Source organism: Dendropsophus ebraccatus, chromosome 4, assembly GCF_027789765.1.
Source record: "Dendropsophus ebraccatus isolate aDenEbr1 chromosome 4, aDenEbr1.pat, whole genome shotgun sequence".
NCBI lineage: Eukaryota > Metazoa > Chordata > Amphibia > Anura > Hylidae > Dendropsophus > Dendropsophus ebraccatus.
This window is the reverse complement of record NC_091457.1, coordinates 104,779,620-104,795,556: the sequence shown is the minus strand read 5'-3', so window position 1 is coordinate 104,795,556 and position 15,937 is coordinate 104,779,620. Positions and strand designations below refer to the sequence as shown.

Sequence of the window (15,937 nt, the reverse complement as noted above, 5' to 3'; positions counted from 1 at the left end):
GTCCTCATGTCAGGTCCTCATAGCAACCAAAACCAGGAGTGGATTAAAAACACAGAAAGGCTCTGTTCACACAATGTTGAAATTGAGTGGATGGCTGGTATATAACGGTAAATCACTGCCATTATTTCAATACAACAGCTGTGGTTTTAAGATAACAGCAAATATTTGCCATTAAATGATGGCCATCTGCTCAATTACAACATTATGTGAACAGAGCCTTTCTGTGTTTTTAATCCACTCCTGGTTTTGGTTGCTATGAGGACCTGACATGAGGACCAAATACTACCTGAAATATACTGTGTGTAAACCCAGCCTTGCAGTGTATTTCACATGTATTAGGTGACTATTTGGCTTTTCCATTGAATTCATTAAAGGGGTATTCTGCCCAAAACTAACTTTTCATATGTTGTTGCTCAAGGTGTGACAAACAAATAATTCCTCACTTATTATCTATTTAGTCTCTTTTTTCCCAGTTCTCAACTGCTGCTTTCTGCTAAAACACAAAAATCTGTGTGAGCTTTTCTCTCTGTTTTCTCTCTGTCTCAGAATAACCCTCCCAGCATTACAAAGAAGCTACGATTTTGCCGATAAAGCCAGTCAGGGACTTGTGTACATGAGCTGTCTCAGAAGGGAGGGGGGCGAGGAGGAGACAGAGAGAAAAGCTCACACACAGATTTTTGTGTTTTAATCAGAAAGCAGCAGCTGTATGGAATGAATTGTAAGTCTCACCATGGGCAGCAACATATCAAAAGTTATGTTTGAGTGGAATACCCCTTTAAAAGCAATGGAGACATAATACATGCAACCCCCCCAAGTTATTTAAATCAAGGGGACAAGGTTTGTAGGTATATTACTTGTGTATTTAGGTTTAGACTACACACACATATTTTGCTCCAAAATACGCTTGGAAAATACTGCGTGAATCTGGCCTATATAAAAAGTATGCAAGCCTTTCTATGTAGGGTCTCTGGAAAGCCAAGTGACAACTGCTATGAGTTTTGTAATGGCATGCTTTATCAATATTAGTGTACCGAGAAGTTGTGTTAATTTTTTCTTTTGCACATTAATATTAAAATGCCATAATCACATAATGTACATGGAAACAATGTACATAAGTAATATTTGCAATCAGAACTATTTGCTATGAGTAAAATCAATGTTGCCCCTTTAGGAAGCATCATTTCAATAGTACAAAAAAGAAAATAAGAAAACACTGCTGAGCTTCTTGCAGATTGACCCATACTTTTCCCATTGAGGCTCTGGAGCTTTCTCTCTATAGACTCCTGATTAGAGATGAGAGAACCTGGAGCATGCTCGAGTCCATCCGAACCTTATTAGCGGTGGCTGCTGTAGTTGGATAAAGCCCTAAGGCTATGTGTAAAACATAGATATAGTCATTGGCTGTATCCATGTTTTCCAGACAACCTTAGAGCTTTATCCAACTTCAGCAGCCACCGCTAATCAAATGCCGATCGTTCTGGTTCGGATGGACTCGAACCCGAACCCGGTTCGCTCATCTCTACTCCTGATATATTCAGGTTTGATAGCAACTTGTAAACAAAAGATTTATTTTTTAAATTGTAAAAGCATGAAATCATGTAAAGGACGATAAAAAGGTTCCCAGGGAAGTAGCAAACTCTATGTTATAATTCGGTCTTCACGTTTTCAGATTCTTCCTCCTGAAAGAATAGAAATAACATTATTTCTGCAAAAAATCTGCAAGACAACAACAATATGTCAGACTGGAATGAAGGCAGAAAAGGACACAGGCACGCAGGCCCCTCCCCTCTGACTCCTCTCAGTCCAGGGGGCAGGACATATGACTAGTGGTTACTGAATAATGAGGAGGATTCTATAATTTACATTTAATCATAATGATATTTTTTAATTCACTTGTCCTTCAATATTCCCAGTTCTGTTTGACTACATGGCTACATTTATATTTTTCACTGATTAAAGCCATGTAGTAATCCTAGTTCAGTTAAAATCTTAGTGCTTATATTTCTTCTCCTCTGTAATGTGGTGGGGAAAACACATTCCTTAAAGCACAGATTGATGTTTGGGGAGCAGGAATGGGGTGCTAATGCTGCAATCCCTTCCTCAGCTAAAAAATTACTGATGCTAGAAGAAACCACTTGCCCACAATTCTGGAATCTGCCACCCTTTCTCACAACTTCTTTTTTTTCTGGCCATGTGTAAAAACCCTTGGAATGACTTAAATGCAACCTTTTGTGATATTAAATTAATTGGGCATTTTCATAATATTTCCTTTATCTTTCATAATTCACATACTAAGCCAATGGTCTTTTTGAACCAGATGGGCTCCCTTGGCATTCATAATCTTTAATAGATATTCTAACATATATATATATATATATATATATATATATATATATATATATATATATATATATGTATAAAAAATTGTTGTTAGAATGTTAGAAATACCATTTTAAAGCGACTCTGTATCCACCAACCCACCCCACCAAACCACTAGTACCATCCATTTGATGAGAGCAAATCTTTACCAGTCATGTCTTTTAAAATCTGTCTGGTACCTTGGTTAGGGAAAAAAATGATCTTTTAAACATGCAGCACACTGCATACTGGCAAGGCCTAGAGCTTCTTTGCCCCAGGTCTGCGAAGCCTCTCCCTCCTTCCTCCCCACCCTCCTCATCATTAGGAACGCCCCCAGGTAGGATTTCTATTCATTGCTCATCTAAACCTAACCAGACCAGTATGACACCGTGCTGCAAGTTTAAAAGATAATTTTTAGCTGTAACCCAGGCATTTTGCTCATTTTAATAGACCTGACGGGTAAGGATTTACTCTCATGAAACAGATGGTACTAGCGGTTTGGTGGGGTGAGTGGGTGGATACACAGTCGCTTTAATGTTTTGTGCCACCCACCAATACAAATGGCATGCAGCTGGCCTCAAAAATTCAATTAAATCAATTTTTCAATAACGTGTAGCCCCACACTTACTGTGGGTTGGGTAGTGTGGTTTTGCAGAGAATTAACAGTTCAGGTTGACATGCCATATTTCAGCTCATTCAGTGTTTTCTTTGTCTTAGAAGTACAACCTTGGTATTTAATAGGCATACCCCGTTCTTCTCCTCTCTCTTTAATGCTATGTTTACACAATGTGAAATGAAAGAAAAATACGCCATAATTCTGGGGTTAAAATACGGCTGTATTTTCGATATATAATATAATAATGCGCTCCAAATGAAGGCAATGGAACATTGGCTGTCAGTGCACACCGTATAGAAGAACAGCCATAACTCATTTCAACCATCCCAATGATGAACATGCTTATTTTTTACAACCTGCTTCTGCAAAATTTAACTTTTTTTTCCCATCTATTTACACATTGTTTTATTCTCTCTAAGATAACTTTTATTTTACTGCGTGTGAACCTAGCCTAATTGTCATATCTGAGAGCCATTTGTTGACCTCAATTTTGGCCGCTAATCTTTGTCTTTTTGTGAATAAAACTGAAATAGTCAAAAAAGCAGTCTGGGTCTTCTGTATCTTGGCAGGTGCTCCCCTATGACTTGCTGTGACCTCCATATATTTCAGTGACTACTTACCGATTCACCAGACAGGAAATCTAAGCAGAATTTTTTTACGCTTTCAGCTGTAATTTCACTAGATTTCATGATCTGCTTCCTGTTTGATTCAGTGTCATATATAGATATAAGAGGCAGGTCACTTTTATTCAGCTTGAAGAACACCATAATCTTCTGGTTGCTTCTCATGCTCACATCCATCTTGACAAACAGAACCTGTTGACATGTCAAAATAAGAACAGATTGCACAGTATGGACGCCATTAATTTGCATGAGTGTGATCAGGGATCAACTAGTCATGTCTGCTCTCTATTCAGTAGAACTATTAAATAGGTGTACTCTCTGCAAAATCATTCTGGCATGTGTCTGCTGGTATGGTTGGGAACCACATGCAAAACCCCTGGTAAAAATGATAGAGTCACCACTCCATCACTCCACCACTACAGCAAATATTTACCAGTTCCGCAGCACTTCAACAATTCTGACCCTTACTTTAAAAAAACAAAAGAGTTTTGATACTCGGTATGTAAAAACTGTACTGGAGTATCAACTGTCTGGAGTGTAGAGAAGGGGCAGAACTTTTACCCCAGTTCCAAAACAGTAACAAAGGCAAGACAGTCTTAAAAAAAGAAACTCTGTCTAGTGTATACTGGTTCTAACCGGTGCAATGCATTACCTCATTTTCCCTGCAGAGGTGCTAGAGAGTAAAATGAACCTTTACATTGCTGTTCCTCAGTGACTGCAGCTGCTTAAAGTGGCTAACCAGCTATCTCATATCTCATATAAAATATGATTGTAGTAATGTTACCACTATGTAGCGTTATTTTCTACTAGAATATTCAGTTTCTGCTGCCTTACTTTTATTCTATAATAAATTGGTGTTTCTTGCTGTAAAATACTGTGCTGTGGGGCATTACACTGTGACTGACCTGTCCTCGGAGATCCTTTGCAACTTCCCGTAATTTCTTTATTATCTCTTCCTGTCCTTCCACATCCTTGTGTGTGAAGAAGAGCAAATGGATTTGAACTTTGCAGGCAATAATTCCAATGGCAGTCTAGAAAGGGGAAACCAAGATTATGTGGACGATACTGACAACCAGCACTATGCTCAGAGCTTTCTGCACAAAGATTTGTGTCCTTCCTTATTCTCTGGTACTAAACTAACAAGCAGCTAACTACAGTGTTTGTGTTTCAATCCTCAACCATTTTCAAGATCTCGTTGCTGTCAATAATTGGAAACATTTCTGTTTATAGTCTGTTTATAGCGACAGGCTGAAAAGCTTGCCCGTCTGTTTAATACGTTTTCTTACTGTTCCATTGCACCTCAAATAGCTAATCACCAAAAAACTGTTTTGTGTTTACAGTTGTTATACAGACTTATTTGTCTCCATGGTAACAGACTACAAGCAATCCATGTGTAGTCTGATCTTGTAGGAATGTGTAACACTCTTCAGTCTACCCCTACTTCCACTAAATTTTTGAAATGTTGACCACATTTGTTTTTAAGTAACCATTAAAATGTGCCCTGACCAAGCCTTCAGCTCAAAGCTGAGAGGTTGTTATAATGTATCTGAAGTCCTTTGAAACAAAAATAGATTAGTCTTATGATTCAATATTTAACAGCCTCTAGGAGTCATATTTCTGAAAAAAAAAATTAACATTTCTTACCATGGGGTTATATTCTGTTACCAGTCTCAACTCATTGATTGTAAGAAATCGATAAAGCTTTGCAGTATTAAGTTCTGGTGTTTCCTCCACCACTAAATCATCACGGAAATTATCTGCCTAAAATCAGAAGCAAAAAAAATGTAAGTTCATCAACCTTTATACTTTAGTGAAAACCAGAGCTGCATTCACAATTCCGCAGGCCATAACCATAACATTTGGCAGGAAACATGCACTACAAATACTGAACCAGCAGTTGGAAAAATTCCCCCCCCCCCATAAAAACCTAAAATAATTACCTGTCGGAAGATGGTTATAGCGTTGCTCTTTATTTTGTAGTGTTTCAGGACGTCTTTGCTGGTTGTAGTGCCATAGTCCCATTCAGGATGATTTTTAACAAGTGTATTAAAATACTCAACTTCTGGTGTCTCTGGGTCCTGTCAAAAACAGCAGAACTAAGTAAAACAGCCCTCCACCAAAATACAGGTTCTACAAAACTATGCTTCCTGACTAGAGATTTGATTACCAGTGGCTGAAAAAGTTGGATGCAGTCCTAAGACTACCTGGAAAACATGGATACTGCCTATGGCTATGTTCACACTGTCAAAATGATGGCTTGTTTTTATTGGACATCCGTCATTTAACAACTAATAAGAAGGGATATTTTATAACAATGGTCATTGTTATAAAAACACGACCAATATTTCTTGTTAAATGACAGGTATCCAATAAAAATCATCATTTTGACAGTGTGTGAACATAGCCATGTTTTCTTAGAACTGCATCCAACTTCTTCATTCACCAGTAATTAAATGCTGCATGCTTGGATATGGTTAAACTTATGTTTGCTTGAGGGTTCTTCATCTCTAGTAGTTAGTTCTCCAAGATGTCTAAAACATTCTCCTAGCCGAGTTCCTGCACAAACTGTGTGGAAGTACCAAGAAGAATTGATGCTGTTGTGAAGTCAAATGACAGTCACACCAAATACTGATTTGATTAAGTTGTGTTCAGGTGTAAGGTTTGAGGTTTGCTCATCTCTATTCCTGACAACAACAAAAAACATGTGTATGACCTTACCACAAAGAATCCGACCACAGCTATATCAGTGGAATCAATGAAGGCTTTGGCAGAAGAAACATCTCCCAATATTTTGGCTTTTTTCTCAGGTACTAAACAAAAAAAAAAATGGAAAAAAATTATTATCACCATAATCACTTTTTTATTATTAGGTTTTAATCCAAATTTTTAAAACACAATCTTCTAAACTTAGTACAATGAATGCAAATATAAGCCGCAACACACAACGGAATCACAGGGTGCACATTAGATTTGACAGACATTCTGAAAGGCCTCCATGGCTGCCAAGCTAGATCTTCTATTACAGCTTGCAATAGGTATGTGTCACGGCCGCGGCGGCGTCCCGTGTTCCGGGCCGCCGCCGCGACCTCCTCCTGCCCCATGCAGCCGCCGGGGTCCTTGTGCAGGGACCCGGCGCTGCTGCTAGTTCGGCCCCTGGGGCGCCTCACCTCTCCTCCGCTCCTGTCTCCGTCTGTGCCGGCCGGCGCGCGCGTCCCCGCCTCCTAGGGCGCGCGCGCCGACTGTCTCAGATTTAAAGGGCCAGTCCATCCCTAATTGGTAGTTGCACCCAATCACTCCCTATAAATCCCAGCATGCCCTGTCCCTCGTGTTGGAGCCTCTACATGCTTCCCATAGCGTTTGGCCCAGCTCCCTGTTGTTCCTGATTGCTATCCGCTACCTGGTCCCTAGTCCCTGTTCCTGATTCCTATCCGCTACCTGGTCCCTAGTCCTTGTTCCTGGTTCCTGTTCCCCTGTTTCACCATTGCTCCTGTGTTCAGCCTGTCACCTGCGGTTACACCTACAGACCTCGGCCAGCACCATCTCCTGCCTACTGCTCCTGCCACGCCTCGCCTGCCGTCACTAGCAACCAAGCCAGGGGTAGCGACCTGGGGGTCGCCTGCCGCAGCAAGTCCATCCCGCCTTGCGGCGGGCTCTGGTGGAAACCAGCGGCCCCTTAGACTCCGCTCCCTGGTGAGGTTAGTGCCATCGCTGGTGACGGTCCAGTGGATCCACTACTCCAGGCGTTACAGTAGGCTCCAACCATGGATCCCGGCGAGGTGCCTGATATCCGTGACATAGCCCGAGTGGTCGCCCAACAGGCGCAACAAATCCAGCAACAGTCGCAGCAGATCCAGCAACTCACTGCCGCCTTACAGCAGCATACTACAGCCCAGCGCTCACGACCTCCTGCTTCTTTTTCTACACTTCAACTGGCTCTCCCAAGTAAATACTCTGGTGACTCCAAGTTGTGCAGAGGATTCCTGACCCAATGCACCATGCATATCGAACTTCTAAGCAGTCAGTTTGCCACCGAGCGCTCTAAAGTGGCTTTCATCATCAGCCTATTGGAGGGTAGAGCTCTGGCCTGGGCCACGCCGCTGTGGGACCGAGATGATCCTATTGCTGCCAATCTCCGAACCTTCCTAGTCGAGTTTCGCTCCGTCTTTGAGGAACCTGCCCGTGCCTCTTCAGCTGAAACTGCTCTCCTCAACCTCTCTCAAGGGAGCTCCTCTGTTGGTGACTACGCCATCCAGTTCCGCACCCTGGCGGCAGAATTAGACTGGAATGAGGCCGCCCTAATAGCCACCTTCAAGAGGGGCCTGTCCAGTCGGGTGAGAGACGTGCTTTCCGCCCGAGACCTACCTACCTCCCTGAACGAACTCATCCTACTGGCCACCAGGGTCGATACTCATTTTTCTCAGAGAGAGGAGGAGGTCTGGCATGAACGGCGACTAGGCCTGTCCCGTCGCCATCACCAGCTGGCGCCGGTCTTCCAGAATCCTGACGTTCCGGATTCCCAGTCGACTCCTGAGATTCCTATGCAGGTGGAACGGGCTCACCTGACGCCTGATGAAAGACTTCGTCGTCTGGAGCTGAATCTCTGCCTCTACTGCGGTGGTTCGGATCACTTTCGGCTGAGATGTCCCCAACGTCCTCAAGCGTCCGGGAAACTCCAGCACCTAGGTCCGGTGGGAGAGGTCTCCCTGAGTGTGAATGCCACCTCTCCAAGTTTGTCTGTGCCAGTTTCCATCCAGACACCCTCAGGACAAACTCACCAGACTACTGCCTTTCTCGATTCTGGGTCAGCAGGCACTTTTATTGCAGCTACATTGGTCCAGAGATGGCGGCTACCCGTGACCCCACTAGCCAGACCCCTGACTATCTCCTCGGTCACGGGCGAGATTCTTACCGACCATGTGCACTACCAGACCACACCTCTAGTCCTCCAGGTGGGCACTTCACATCTGGAAAAGATCTCCTTCTACGTCCTGCCCCATTCTTCTTCCACCATCCTCCTGGGACTCCCTTGGCTGCAATTACATGCCCCTAAACTGGACTGGAGAACCGGGAAGATTCTTAGTTGGGGTCAGGACTGTTCCAACCAGTGTCTGAGGTCACCTCAGCCCAAGCATTCTATGTTGTCACCCGAGCCCGCCAAGCCTTTGTCCGGCCTACCGGCGGAATACCAAGATTTGCCTGATGCCTCCTTCTGCAGGCAAGAAGGAGGGGGAGGCCAAAGGGGGGGGGGGGTACTGTCACGGCCGCGGCGGCGTCCCGTGTTCCGGGCCGCCGCCGCGACCTCCTCCTGCCCCATGCAGCCGCCGGGGTCCTTGTGCAGGGACCCGGCGCTGCTGCTAGTTCGGCCCCTGGGGGCGCCTCACCTCTCCTCCGCTCCTGTCTCCGTCTGTGCCGGACGGCGCGCGCGTCCCCGCCTCCTAGGGCGCGCGCGCGCCGGCTGTCTCAGATTTAAAGGGCCAGTCCATCCCTAATTGGTAGTTGCACCCAATCACTCCCTATAAATCCCAGCATGCCCTGTCCCTCGTGTTGGAGCCTCTACATGCTTCCCATAGCGTTTGGCCCAGCTCCCTGTTGTTCCTGATTCCTATCCGCTACCTGGTCCCTAGTCCCTGTTCCTGATTCCTATCCGCTACCTGGTCCCTAGTCCTTGTTCCTGGTTCCTGTTCCCCTGTTTCACCATTGCTCCTGTGTTCAGCCTGTCACCTGCGGTTACGCCTACAGACCTCGGCCAGCACCATCTCCTGCCTACTGCTCCTGCCACGCCTCGCCTGCCGTCACTAGCAACCAAGCCAGGGGTAGTGACCTGGGGGTCGCCTGCCGCAGCAAGTCCATCCCGCCTTGCGGCGGGCTCTGGTGAAAACCAGCGGCCCCTTAGACTCCGCTCCCTGGTGAGGTTAGTGCCATCGCTGGTGACGGTCCAGTGGATCCACTACTCCAGGCGTTACAGTATGCTGATGATCCCTATGCTCTGACATGGCAATCATTACAACAGTACTTTCAGCAATATATTAGTATAAGTGATCAAATGATCATATGTATAAGTCACCTAAGGGCGACTACAAGAGAAATAATAAATAGTGTCAACAATAAAATAAAAAAAAATAAAAAAACATTTTTCCTTCCTCAGGCTGTTGTTGCCATCGGCCGTACTTTATGCGGGGTGGAACACTACCTTTTCTTCAATGGGATCCCTGCCGGAGAGTATACACATCGTATACGCTCCGGCCGGGATCCCATGCGGACCCGCAAATAACTGACATGTCAGTTTTCTGCTGCCGCAATTCAATGAATGTGCACATTATGGAGCGAGCGGCTCTGGCCACTTGCTTCATTGTGTGCTATGGGGAGTTCTGATGCGGGCGCGCGCTGATCCGGCCGGGGTCACGGAATGGCCGGTCTCTCATGTTGTGTGAACATAGCCTCAATGCCGTAGGCCACCAGTAATATTAAAAAGTTGAAATTCCATATTTTTCCCAGGAATTATAGGAGAATAATAAGTACAGCTTTAGCCTATGTTCTCACACATTATTTTGCTCAGCATTTTGGGCAGTAGTTTTTTAACAGATTCTGTGTTTTAAATCCACTCCTGGCTTTGGTTGAAAAAAGACTGATCTAAAGACTGACGGAAATACTCGGTGTGAACATAGCCCTAGTGTAGAAGTGTATATGCTCTGGAGTATAATACAGGGTGTAACTCTGGATCAGTATAGGACAAGTCACAAGCATGGGCATACTGCTGATAAAATAGTGTGTGCAGCTCTGGAGCATAATACATGCTGTAACTCTGGATCAGTACAGGACAAGTCACATGCATGGGCATACATCTTATAGAATAGTGTGTGCAGCTCTGGAGTATAATACATGCGGTAACTCTGGATCAGTACAGGACAAGTCACAAGCATGGGCATACTGCTGATAAAATAGTGTGTGCAGCTCTGGAGTATAATACATGCGGTAACTCTGGATCAGTACAGGACAAGTCACATGCATTGGCATACTGCTGATAAAATAGTGTGTGCAGCTCTGGAGTATAATACATGCGGTAACTCTGGATCAGTACAGGACAAGTCACAAGCATGGGCATACTGCTGATAAAATAGTGTGTGCAGCTCTGGAGTATAATACATGCTGTAACTCTGGATCAGTACAGGACAAGTCACAAGCATGGGCATACTGCTGATAAAATAGTGTGTGCAGCTCTGGAGTATAATACATGCTGTAACTCTGGATCAGTACAGGACAAGTCACATGCATGGGCATACTGCTGATAAAATAGTGTGTGCAGCTCTGGAGTATAATACATGCTGTAACTCTGGATCAGTACAGGACAAGTCACATGCATGGGCATACTTCTTATAGAATAGTGTGTGCAGCTCTGGAGTATAATACATGCGGTAACTCTGGATCAGTACAGTAAAGTCACATGCATGGGCATACTTATAGAATAGTGTGTGCAGCTCTGAAGTATAATACAGGGTGTAATGTAGGATCAGATTAAACTAAGTAATATAGCATTGTTCTTTGCTTGAACATTATGTTGTTAATAAAACACATGATGTTATTCACAAGGTTTCTTATGGAGACGAGTGTTACTGTATCATCCTGGGGATAATTATTGCTCTAGATATAAATATTTGTTGCAAGATAAAAAGTTTTACAGGCGCTGTCTCTGGGGCTCTTGCTGCTAGTTCTGTCCCTGGAGTCCTGAGCTGCTTAGGAGGGTCTGTCCCAGAACAGTAAATCATAGATGATGAGAGTGGGACACCCTGCAGGTAATAATCCCCCCACGACTTCTCCTCTGGGGTCTCCAATCAGCCCTGTTTTAATCATGGTGATTATATTAATTGTACATTTTCCACCAGGGAAATAACAGAACAGATGAGTGTAATCCACCTGACACCCACAGCTCTGAGACTAACCTGAGAACAGAGCAGCTGCCATTTACTCTGCAACACAGCAGATGTGTACCGGGAGGCAGATAAACTTTTTGCCCATAGTTTGCTGTGTTTACAAATTAAGGTTTTTGTTGCAATTTAAAAATGACAGGGAAATATTAAGCTGTTTATAAAACACATACATACAAATCAGTGGCGTAGCTACCATAGAGGCAGGGAAGGCAGTTGCTATGGGGCCCCTGGGGGGAGCGGGGCCCGGGGATGCACAGGGAAGATAGGAGCCTCCTGAGTCCTTCTGCTTAACCCCTTATGTACTGCAGTGTGTAAGTGACCCAATGTTCTCTTACATGCTGCAACACAAAAAAGGGTTAATAAGATTTAGACAATTAGCTCTCTGCCACACTGCTCTGATAACCTCTGACCTCTGTTCTCTGAGCTCCTGCAGAGGTCAGGGGTTATCAGTGCAGGAGTAGTGAAGGAGAGAGCTAATTGTCTTTAGCCTATTAACCCTTTTTTGTGTTGCAACATGTAAGAGAACATTGAATTACTTACACACTGCAGTACATGAGGGGTTAAGCAAAAGGTAGTCTGCTCCTGAACCTATGTATATAACCATGAGGCACCTAATAGGCTGTTATAGTTAAATACAGAGGATGGACAGAACAAGCATACATTGGCTTCCTCCTCTGCCAGTCACTGTTGTGGCTGCACGCAGGATTCTGCCTCTAGCAACAAGAGACTTATTTTTTGGCCACATCACCGAGTATGTATATACACACACTACCGTTCAAAAGTTTGGGGTCACAATTTTGTGTTTTCCATGAAAAGTCACACTTATTCACCACCATATGTTGTGAAATGAATAGAAAATAGAGTCAAAACATTGACAAGGTTAGAAATAATGATTTGTATTTGAAATAACATTGTTTTTACATCAGACTTTGCTTTCGTCAAAGAATCCACCTTTTGCAGCAATTACAGCATTGCACACCTTTGGCATTCTAGCTATTAATCTGTTGAGGTAAGCTGGAGAAATTGCACCCCACGCTTCTAGAAGTAGCTCCCACAAGTTGGATTGGTTGGATGGGCACTTCTGGCGTACCATACGGTCAAGCTGCTCCCACAACAGCTCAATGGGGTTCAGATCTGGTGACTGCGCTGGCCACTCCATTACCGATAGAATACCAGCTGCCTGCTTCTGCTGTAAATAGTTCTTGCACAATTTTGGAGGTTTGTTTAGGGTCATTGTCCTGTTGTAGGATAAAAATGGCTCCAATCAAGCGCTGTCCACTGGGTATGGCATGGCGTTGCAAAATTGAGTGATAGCCTTCCTTATTCAGAATCCCTTTTACCCTGTACAAATCTCCCACCTTACCAGCACCAAAGCAACCCCAGACCATCACATTACCTCCACCATGCTTAACAGATGGCGTCATTCTTCCAGCATCTTTTCATTTGTTCTGCGTCTCACAAACGTTCTTCTTTGTGATCCAAACACCTCAAACTTGGATTCATCTGTCCACAACACTTTTTTCCAGTCTTCCTCTCCAAGGTCTGTGTTCTTTTGCCCATCTTAATCTTTTTCTTTTATTGGCCAGTCTCAGATATGGCTTTTTCTTTGCCACTCAGCCCTGAAGCCCAAAATCCCGCAGCCGCCTCTTCACTGTAGATGTTGACACTGGTGTTTTGCGGGTACTATTTAATGAAGATGCCAGTTGGGGACCTGTGAGGCGTCTGTTTCTCAAACTAGAGACTCTAATGTGCTTATCTTCTTGCTTAGTTGTGCAACGTGGCCTCCCACTTCTTTTTCTACTCTGGTTAGAGCCTGTTTGTGCTGTCTTCTGAAGGGAGTAGTACACACCGTTGTAGGAAATCTTCAATTTCTTAGCAATCTCTCGCATGGAATAGCCTTCATTTCTAAGAAGAAGAATAGACTGTCGAGTTTCAGATGAAAGTTCTCTTTTTCTGGCCATTTTGAGCGTTTAATTGACCCCACAAATGTGATGCTCCAGAAACACAATCTGCTCAACGGAAGGTCAGTTTTGTAGCTTCTGTAACGAGCTAGACTGTTTTCAGATGTGTGAACATGATTGCACAAGGGTTTTCTAATCATCAATTAGCCTTCTGAGCCAATGAGCAAACACATTGTACCATTAGAACACTGGAGTGATAGTTGCTGGAAATAGGCCTCTATACACCTATGTAGATATTGCACCAAAAACCAGACATTTGCAGCTAGAATAGTCATTTACCAAATTAGCAATGTATAGAGGGTATTTGTTTAAAGTTAGGACTAGTTTAAAGTTATCTTCACTGAAAAGTACAGTGCTTTTCCTTCAAACGGTAATATATATATATATATATATATATATATATATATATATAGTGTGTAGGGGAGGGGGGCCCCATACCGTTTTTTTTGCTATGGGGCCCCATGAATCCTAGCTCCGCCCCTGATACACACGCCAACACACACACACATAAACTAACAAATGAGAGACCATTTCAATGAAATCACCTCAAAAGCAATACGGTTCTTAAGCGTCCCCTAGTGGTGGCTGAAGGAAGAGTTTTTCAGTTTACTATCATATCCTGATCTCTATAAAATTAATGAACTGATCAGCTCAGCCCAATATCTGGCATCCCATGGTGCACAGTGCATAAAAATTCTCATGTTTAACATAAATTATGTTTCCTTATTGACCACCTGAACTCTTTAGAAGTAGTAAAGAATCTGGGTGGTGTTTGCGTACAGCAGTGGGTTGGCTCCATTCAATATAAATCATTAACATTTCAGGTTTTTTTTAAATGCTTCTTATATGCTGACATGTCTCACACTGACGCCTGCTGGTGGGATGTGCTGTTACATGGAGGGACCATGGTGGGGTTATAGAAGATCTCTAAAGGTTTGGAACGCAAACACACTACGGAATGCATGGAAAATTTAAGTGGACATGTCAATTCTTTGGGCGGAGGGCAGATTTTGTTTGAGAATATCATTGAGTATATGGGACAGGCAAAACTTCAAACGAACTTCGCTTGAAATTTCCTTGCGTATTCCATATACCCTAGGTTTGGAAAGAGTAACATATCGGATGTGAATTTTAAAATAATTTCAGGAAGTCTGGTGGTGAATGACTAGCAAGGTGACAAAATACTGACTGTGGCATGTCTTCTGTACTATTCACCTTGTAAGTCTACAAGTATCACTTCATAACATGTCACCAGGCGACTGATTGTGTGTCCCCTGTTCTGCACAGACCGATAAGATGGTAAATTGTCTCTGTCCCATTGACTTTTATGGAGTAGTGTTGGAGGGAACAATATCACAACTATTCAACTTTACCCCTTAAGGTTATATACTATAGACATAAGGAAAAGGCTTGAACAATTGGGGCTAGATCTACAGCTCGTGGTGGCATCCTGACCACTGACTTACCCTCAATGTTAGTGCTGTTCCCCGTTTCTGAAGCCAGAGAAATGTTTACCAGCAGGAGAAGCAGTAAGGCTGGAAAACAGCAGGAGAGTTGTCCCATGGTGTTCATAAGAGACCGATGTGTCCGCTCTGCACTGATGTGCTAATGTAGTAAAGTGATGACGACTCATTGAGCAGAGCTTTAATGCTGACATGAGACTTGGAGGCCTGAGAACCCCACATCTGCCACCGGTGATAAGAGGGATCCAGGTCATCAACTACACAGAACAGTATAGCTGTAACTAGTCCTTAGTTAATTTTTCAGTCATGTCATCTCCACAGATCCAGTCATCTCCATTGGAAATAGAGGAAACATTTGTTACATTGCAAAGAGACATTGTACAATCAGACCGAATGACCATGCTATTACAGACCCCTTCCTTTTCAGGAGATTTCTGTATGGGAACTAGACGTGACCCTGGAACTATCCAAAAGAAGAAAAGGACTGAAAAAATGGACTGCACCTCACGAATAACATAAATACATAGCAATTTTTATTATACATAATTGCCGGGGACAAACAAAAAACTATTAAAAACAGGCCAAGTGGAACCCAACCCACTGAACAATATCTTTATGTAATGACCATGATCACAGAAAATGGATTAAATAAATAAATAAATAAGTATATCCTATAGATCAGATGTCTGTCCTAACCTACTGAGTGATGGCCATGTCGGTTGTATTATACTAGAATATTTTTGTTTGCATTTTCTTTGCACTTTTTCTTGCACTTGCACTTGCACTTTGTTTGCATTGGTATTACGTATCTGTTCATCCGGCAATATTTAGTATCACATAGGTTTACATATACACTTGTCTTGATCATTGCACATATTCATCTGATCTATAGGATATACTTATTTATTTAATCCATTTTCTGTGATCATGGTCATTACATAAAGATATTGTTCAGTGGGTTGGGTTCCACTTGGCCTGATCTGGGCCAGTG

The 15,937-nt window shown here is 43.4% G+C and overlaps 1 protein-coding gene across 1 annotated transcript; it reads right to left on the bottom strand.

Moving 5' to 3' along the window:
• Window positions 1–1,462: 1,462 nt before the first annotated feature.
• Window positions 1,463–15,082, bottom strand: ERP27 (endoplasmic reticulum protein 27). Its single transcript, XM_069968690.1, has 7 exons — window positions 14,950–15,082; window positions 6,316–6,407; window positions 5,538–5,675; window positions 5,242–5,358; window positions 4,503–4,628; window positions 3,595–3,789; window positions 1,463–1,679 (listed from the first exon to the last, which is right to left on the bottom strand). Exons 1-7 carry the CDS (start codon window positions 15,053–15,055, stop codon window positions 1,644–1,646), a joined length of 810 nt encoding a protein of 269 aa, XP_069824791.1. The 5' UTR covers window positions 15,056–15,082; the 3' UTR covers window positions 1,463–1,643.
• Window positions 15,083–15,937: the final 855 nt, after the last annotated feature.